At 46.0% G+C, this 7,783-nt stretch overlaps 1 protein-coding gene across 1 annotated transcript; it reads left to right on the top strand.

Annotated features, from left to right (window-relative positions):
* The first annotated feature begins 1,259 nt into the window (after positions 1-1,259).
* Positions 1,260-6,344, top strand: LOC136546106 (L-ascorbate oxidase-like). The gene is made up of 2 exons (XM_066538080.1): positions 1,260-2,174; positions 5,318-6,344. Exons 1-2 carry the CDS (start codon positions 1,419-1,421, stop codon positions 6,260-6,262), a joined length of 1,701 nt encoding a protein of 566 aa, XP_066394177.1. The 5' UTR covers positions 1,260-1,418; the 3' UTR covers positions 6,263-6,344.
* The last annotated feature ends 1,439 nt before the right edge of the window (positions 6,345-7,783 follow it).

Below are 7,783 nucleotides of genomic sequence, written 5' to 3'. Positions count from 1 at the left end.
AGTAAGGCCAATTTCTCTGCCAAAGTTTGCCCGTATAATATGAATTTGTACGGTAGGGCTTTGTGAGAGAAGGAAGACCGGTGAGGTCGTCTCTTCCCTGACATCACGAATCACAGCGTCATAAGGATGACAGAGGTGCCCATGCGTCAGTTCTCGTGCATGCAACCATGCATATACGCGAGATTGCTTTTTCTCCCCTTCTCCATGCGAAAACCCAATTAGTTTAATTAATTACGAACCCCCTCCCCCCCCCCCCCCCCCCCCCCCTCCCCCCTGCATATATTCAGATGATTATGACAGAGTTGCAAGCCAAAGCAGGCTCCTCCTGCGAGAAACTGTATTAATGTTGGGTGAGCCATATGACTGTTCACCTAAACGGCCGTGTAGCCCGTTTAAACACCGTGTAAACGCTACACAGTGGTATGTTGTTTTCGTTTAATCATCCGTTTAGCCCGTTTAGCCTGTTTAATGGACCGTTTAGCCTGAATTATGGCAAAACGGCAGGTGACCGACTGTTTACCGTTTAGCGTTTATGAAAACATTGCTAAAAACCATAAAACATTTTATTGAAGCAGTGGCTACATGTTTTTGTATTTTTTGTGAGATTTTTTGGATGTCTCATGAAAATTATCGTGGAGGCTTAGAATGAGTCCAATTAATACTGAAATAGGAAGATAAGATTGGATACACAAAATAACTGGCATACTCCAGTTCTTAATTTAACCACCTTGCCGAAGCGTGCACCTAGCATCATTTTAAGACGTGGACTCTACTACTCCTACCTTCTTGCATCACACATGGTTACAACCACCATTTACTTTCTGTGTACACGCATTATCTTGTTCTGGTTTGACCCGAGATCAGAGCAGTGTACATGGATAGAAATTCCCCATCCATCCCGCTGGAAAGTTTTGCATTGACAAATATAGAGCAGACCATGCAGGCGCTCACATATGAAATGGTCCATAAAGTTGAAGCTCAAAACCATTAGTGTGGTGACAAATTGGAGCCGTATCCATTTGCACACAGTGTTCCAGCTTCGTACGCTAGCGTACGTATTGCTACCAATATACACTTGCACAACCAAAACATCAGTTCAGCATTTTACTTGCATATTCGAAATTTTGAATCAACTATGTTTGTTTGGTTCGGGTCCATGGTACCCAAACCTTTACCTTGAAAATGCAACAGTTCAAGCAAAGTTTCTCTATAAATACTAGCAAGGTCATCACACAACCACCACCACGCACAGCTATAGCCCTGCCACTGCCAGCCACACCGAACAGACCAGCTCTACCAGCCTGCTGGTCCGCAATCCGGCCAGGCGCTCCACAAGCAATTTTGTGTCAAAAAAAAAGAAAAAAAAACATCGGTGGAGCTGAGGTGAAGGTCACTTTGCCGCCCCGGCGCCCCCCATAATGGCATTCCTGCCAGGGGCGGCGCGCCGCCTCTGCAGCCTCTTCCTCTGCCTCTCGCTGTCCACGCTGCTGGTGCGTGCCGCAACGCGTCGCCACGAGTGGGAGGTCAGCTACCAGTTCAAGTCCCCGGACTGCGTGCGGAAGCTCTCCGCCACCATCAACGGGCAGACGCCCGGCCCGGCGATCCGCGCCACGCAGGGCGACACCGTGGAGGTGAAGGTGAGGAACTCGCTGCTGACAGAGAACCTGGCGATCCACTGGCACGGCATCCGGCAGATCGGCACGCCGTGGGCGGACGGCACCGAGGGCGTCACGCAGTGCCCGATCCTCCCCGGGGACACCTTCACCTACGCCTTCGTCGTCGACCGCCCGGGGACCTACATGTACCACGCGCACTACGGGATGCAGCGCTCCGCGGGGCTGTACGGCGTCATCGTCGTCGCGGCAGCGCCCGGCGGCGCGGAGCCGTTCGCCTACGACGACGAGCACGACGTGTTGCTCAACGACTGGTGGCACAACAGCACCTACGAGCTGGCCGCCGGGCTCGTGTCCGTGCCAATGGTCTGGGTCGGGGAGCCGCACTCGCTCCTCATCAACGGCCGCGGGAAGTTCAATTGCTCGGCGGCGCTGCCGGGCACCTGCAACGCCACCAGCCCGGAGTGCGCCACGCCGGTGTTCGCCGTCGTGCCAGGGAAGACCTACCGGTTTCGCATCGCCAGCGTCACGTCCTTGTCCGCTCTCAACTTTGAGATCGAGGTACGCCCTACGCGCGCGCATGTGCTCTCATTTAGCGCCTCGTTTTCGTTTTTTTCCCGTTGATTTGTTTGTTCAGATTTCAGAACAGCATTTTAGCGGCATTGCCCTGAGGAAGCTATAAAAACTAGTAACCGATACTGATGAAACATCACGCATTATAACAAGTGGTGCTTCATACAAATAATACCAACACTGTATACCATACAACATACCGTCAAGTCATAAGTGCAACAACTTTAATCCTAAATAGTAACATAGATACTAAATATTAAAGACATTATGTTTGCATATATGAGTACCAAACTATTAGATTCAACAATTGCGTAATATGAACCGGTAGTGTGGGATTCACCAAAAGGTCGACGTAGAGAGGTCCTTCCTAGCTACCGGCCCTGGTGAGGAACTAGATCACGAGATATATATGAGCCGGTAGTTTAATATTTTTGTATTATAAATGAAAATAGCACTTATCAGCTAATCTCTCCTATCTCAGAAATAAATATTAGCTAGGGTCATCATAGTTACATGGTCTACGAGATGAAATTTTGTTTCGCATTGCATAGAACATATGATATTTACATTGAAATATTTATACTTTTTAAAATAACTATTTCGCTATAGATCTACTCCATCCGTTCCAAATTATAAGTCGCTTTGACTTTTTTAGTACACCCATTTTGATATGTATTTAGATAAATAATATGCCTAGATACATAGCAAAATGGATGAACCAAAAAAATCAAAATGACTTATAATTTGGAACAGAGAGAGTAGTAACATGAATCTGATTCTTTGTTCAGTGGTCAAATCTAAAAAAACAGAAAGAGGACATTGGAATTAGGCAACATAATAGTCTTCTTTCCTTCTCAAATTATAAGATGTTTTAGCTTTTTTAAGGGCCTCTTTGGCACGGCTTATGCCGGCTTCGGCTTCATCTATTTTGTGCAAATCGATGCACTGTAGCGTGAAGCCGTTTTGTAAGCCGGGGTTAAAATGAACTAGAAGTCGGGAAAAGCCAGTTTTTCTAGCTTCACTGGCTTTGGCTTCATCAGTGAAGCCGTTTTTTATGAGCCATGTCAAAGGAGGCTTAAATATATTGTTTTTCTTATGTACCTAGACAAATGTATATCTAAACGGCTTATACTTTGAAACGGAGGGAGTATCTATATACTTATCTTTCACCTTTGTAACCTACCCGGCCATTGGAGCACACTCGAGGTCGCCATCTATCGGTTAGTGTAACAACTAACTAAAGAGTGAAGAGATGGTAAGCACAGCGTTCTTTTAGATTCCTTTCTGTAGTCTGGTCTTTTCCTCACTATAACCCTCGCGTTCATTAATTTGGTAGTACAAATACTGTTAAATTTATGCAAGCATCAACCACCACGAAAGGTCGAAACTGTACCGAAATGGAGGAGTTGGACAAAGAAGGTTCAACGTTGTTGTTGACTCAATGGTTGTTGTTTCCCGGAGTTGCTCATAGCTTTGCGTGGAAATTACCAATTGTTGGACAAAGAAGGTTCAAGGTTGTTGTTGACTCAATGGTTGTTGTTTCCCGGAGTTGCTCTTAGCTTTGCGGGGAAATTACCAATTGAAGCTCATGTTTTCCGTATATTCCACCACGTCACAGCAATGAAGTTTCCATGGTCCTTACTCTTCAGAATCAGAAAAGTTAAAACTGCAAATTCTGAAGCAACAAAAGCCCACAAACTGTATCTTAGGATATGTGTAGACGTTTAGTAGTATTCATATTTTTTTGTATAATTTCACCAACGATAAATGAAATTAGTAACTTTTTTGAAATGGAAGCTATAATTTTCAATGTTCAAAAACTATACCGTCGCTAGATTTACATTTTAAAAGGTTTACACAGTAAATTTGTTTTACGACTATATAGATCATAAAATGGCCCAAATCTAACTTTAGTGTTTAAAGATCTGCTCAAATAAACAAACCTTTCACAATTTAATGGAGCAATTGAAATGTAAATTTTGACCTTCAAATTGTTAGGAATTTAGGCAATTTAATGTTGAAATTAATCTAGAAAAATAATAACAAATTTGTGATGACAAATATGTGCACGTGTGTGATTTTACTACTACTCAGATTAGCAGCAAATATGTTGATGAACATCATACTGATCATGGCCAAAAAGAGATTGAACTTAACCAATTTAAGAATAGAGATATACCCTGCGGAGGGACCCATGTTCAAGGCACCGGTGGCTCCAGACCCACTCATTGTGAGTTGCTTGAAGTCGCGGACCACAGTCGGTGCAGGAAGATATACGTAGTGTCGTCCCTCGAATGTCCACCGGAAAGTAGACAAAGCCAATCCGAGAAAGAAAGGGCACCACCTGGAACGAGATGAAGACGTTCCGATGAAGATAAAGACGGCGAGCAGTCGCGGAGACGCTCCCCAAAAATCTAATCACCCGCACACCCCAGAGCCGGTGTCCCGGTGTGAACGCCGAGCAGTAGCGGAGACGCTCCCCAAAAATCTGATCACCCGCACACACCCGAGCAGGTGTCCCGATTTGAACGCCAGGCCTGCTCTCCCAAAGCTCCGTGCGCGTAGAGAATGGGACATGGAATACTCGAATGTAACTCGGAGAATGGGACAGGGAGTACTCAAATACAACTCGACCAGAGGAAAGAGTGGTATGGCGCATGAGGCAATAGGGGGAGGGCAGGTAATGCCAGAGAGATTAGGGAGACGAAGACTCTCCACCTTAGCGTTGTACCCCTTCCTCTTCCTTAGCCAGCCCAAGTGGCAAAAACAAGCCACACCCGCGCTCGGGTACGTCACCCACACATCGCTCGCCACACCACGCCATGGTTCGGCAGTGGTGGCGGTGCACGCACGTGTGGCACGTCTTTGGCCTCTTTCAACTTCTCTATAGGTGCATAAGTGTGTAGCCTATTTAAATTGAGTCAACGATCAGTCAAAATTCCATACAGGACTAAAACTATATTATACCACAGCATTTAATATGGACATATAATTACTTGATTATTAAATAAAATATGGGCCTAAACCCAACACAAATAGTTTGTTGACCGCACGCATCGTCTATACCAACATTTTTACCTGATCGAATAACTTGTCGTCTAATTGATCCACGGCATGCATCATGCTTTCAGGGCCACGAAATGACGGTGGTGGAGGCCGACGGCCACTACGTGAAGCCGTTCGTGGTGAAGAACCTCAACATCTACTCCGGCGAGACCTACTCCGTCCTTATCAAGGCAGACCAAGACCCCAACCGCAACTACTGGCTCGCCTCCAACGTCGTCAGCCGCGAGCCTGCCACACCTACCGGCACCGCCATTCTGAGCTACAACGGTGACCGCGCATCGCCGGCGACAACCCCGCCCACGGGCCCGGCCTGGAACGACACCATGTACCGGTTCCGGCAGAGCGTGGCGACGGTGGCGCACCCGGCGCACGTCGAGCTTCCGCCGCCTCGCGCTGACCGCACCATCCTCCTGCTCAACACGCAGAATAAGATCGACGGGCGCATCAAGTGGGCTCTCAACGGCGTGTCCTTCACGCTGCCGCACACGCCGTACCTGGTGGCCTTGAAGCGGGGGCTCCTGGGCACCTTCGACCAGCGGCCGCCGCCGGAGACGTACGCGCACCAGGGGTACGACGTGTACTCTCCGCCGCCGAACCCGAACGCGACGGTCAGCGACGGCCTGTACCGGCTGCAGTTCGGCTCCGTCGTCGACGTGGTGCTGCAGAACGCCAATATGCTGGCGCCGAACAAGAGCGAGACGCACCCGTGGCACCTGCATGGGCATGACTTCTGGGTGCTGGGCTACGGCATCGGCCGCTTCGACCCGACGGTGCACCCGGCGTCATACAACCTTAAGGACCCGATATTGAAGAACACAGTGGCGGTGCATCCATATGGCTGGACGGCGCTGCGGTTCAAGGGCGACAACCCTGGAGTGTGGGCGTTCCATTGCCACATCGAGGCCCATTTCTTCATGGGAATGGGAGTCGTCTTCGAGGAAGGCATTCACCGTGTCGCCAATCTCCCGCCGGAGATCATGGGATGTGGGGAAACCAAGGGTGGTCACTGATGATTTTACAGTTAGTTATATCATGTATGGAAAGTGTAGTAAATATTTTATTTTCTTTGACAGTATTGCTTCGTTCCATTGTTTTTTTCTCACTACTACACAAAGGATCTCTACTGCTATAAAACAAGTCACCACCCACCGGTTATGGTACACTGGTAGAGAACCGAGCTTTACTCCCGGTGGGGAACCCCCTCTAGTCCCGGTTCCCCACCCGGGAGCAAGCATCCGGGACTAAAGGGGGGGTCCTTTAGTCCCGGGTCAGGAACCGGGACTAAAGGAGGACCTTTAGTCCCGGTGGGTAACACCAACCGGGACTAAAGGTGCCTCCTGACATGCCACGATGGCCGGCACCTTTAGTCCCGGTTGGTAATACGAACCGGGACTAAAGGTTTTTTTCTTTTTTCTTTTCTTTTCATTTTTTTGTTTTCTTTTCAAAATAGGTTTTCGAAGTCGTATTGTACGCTGCTAATTATACATTTATATGCGCATATAGTATGTTTCGGTTCAAGCACAATGAACGTATTAAATCACACAATTCAAGCATAGAAATATATATATATATATATATATATATATATATATATATGCATGCATCATATATATATTTACATGCATGCATGCATATGTGTATTTTACATTATATTATTTCATGTGCATATATTACAAAAGATTGCATTATAGTTGTTGTGACATAACAAGTTTTTTCTCATCCTCTAGCTTGGCTTCAATGGCAGTGTTGGGTCGAAGTAGAACTCGCCCTTGGAATCGATGACCTGCTCATTAAAAAATCCGGCTATAGACTCTTGAATTGCTTTGATTTGGTCTTGCCGTATGACCTTTTCCTCCAACCATCGAGTCTACAGGTTTGAATTAAAGGAAAATAAATTAATATATGTACATATATATATATATATAAAGACATAGTAACACAATCAATAATAATAATTAAATGAATATATAGTGTATTTTTAACGTACTTTGAGTCTCTCTGTAGGAGTTCTTTGGGAGAGCACCTTGATAAACTTGCAAACATAGTAACCACAGTAGTTGTTCCCCTGTTCCTGCCTCAGACACCACTTTACGAGAAAAAGATTTGTCATCCAATCTGGTGATCCGGTGAAAGCTATATGTTTAATTAATAAAGATGATGCGATTCAGGGGACTTACTTTCAATGGGATTACATTCAGTGGCGCTTTGCATTTTTCCATGTGTTGCTTCTCAATAAAGGTTTTCCAAACACTGCCCAATAAAAAATTTGCCACGTCATCAGATATAGTTAATCATCATGTTTGTGTGTATATATAGTTGCTAGAGATCCCGAAATTACCTCTGGATAATATCTATCATATCTTGGTAGTCTTGTTGTGGTTTTCTCATCGAGTCATAGATTATCAAGTGACTTTTCACCAGATCGATGTCCATCAATATCCAGTGATTGCTGCATGTGTTTATAGGATATAACGCATAACACTCATTAATTAACTAGAATCAACATATGAGCCATTAAGGCTATGATCGAC

The sequence above is a fragment of the Miscanthus floridulus genome, chromosome 3 (assembly GCF_019320115.1).
Source record: "Miscanthus floridulus cultivar M001 chromosome 3, ASM1932011v1, whole genome shotgun sequence".
In the NCBI taxonomy this organism is placed as follows: Eukaryota; Viridiplantae; Streptophyta; class Magnoliopsida; order Poales; family Poaceae; genus Miscanthus; species Miscanthus floridulus.
Note: the sequence above shows the minus strand (reverse complement) of the source record. Positions and strands in the feature narration are given on the sequence as shown.

Bases quoted from the DNA above. Each gene is read 5' to 3' on its own strand.
- LOC136546106 (XM_066538080.1), top strand. From the start codon at position 1,419: ATGGCATTCCTGCCAGGGGCGGCGCGCCGCCTCTGCAGCCTCTTCCTC. The intron at 2,175-5,317 runs GTACGCCCTACG...TCATGCTTTCAG, and splicing joins CTCTCAACTTTGAGATCGAG to GGCCACGAAATGACGGTGGT.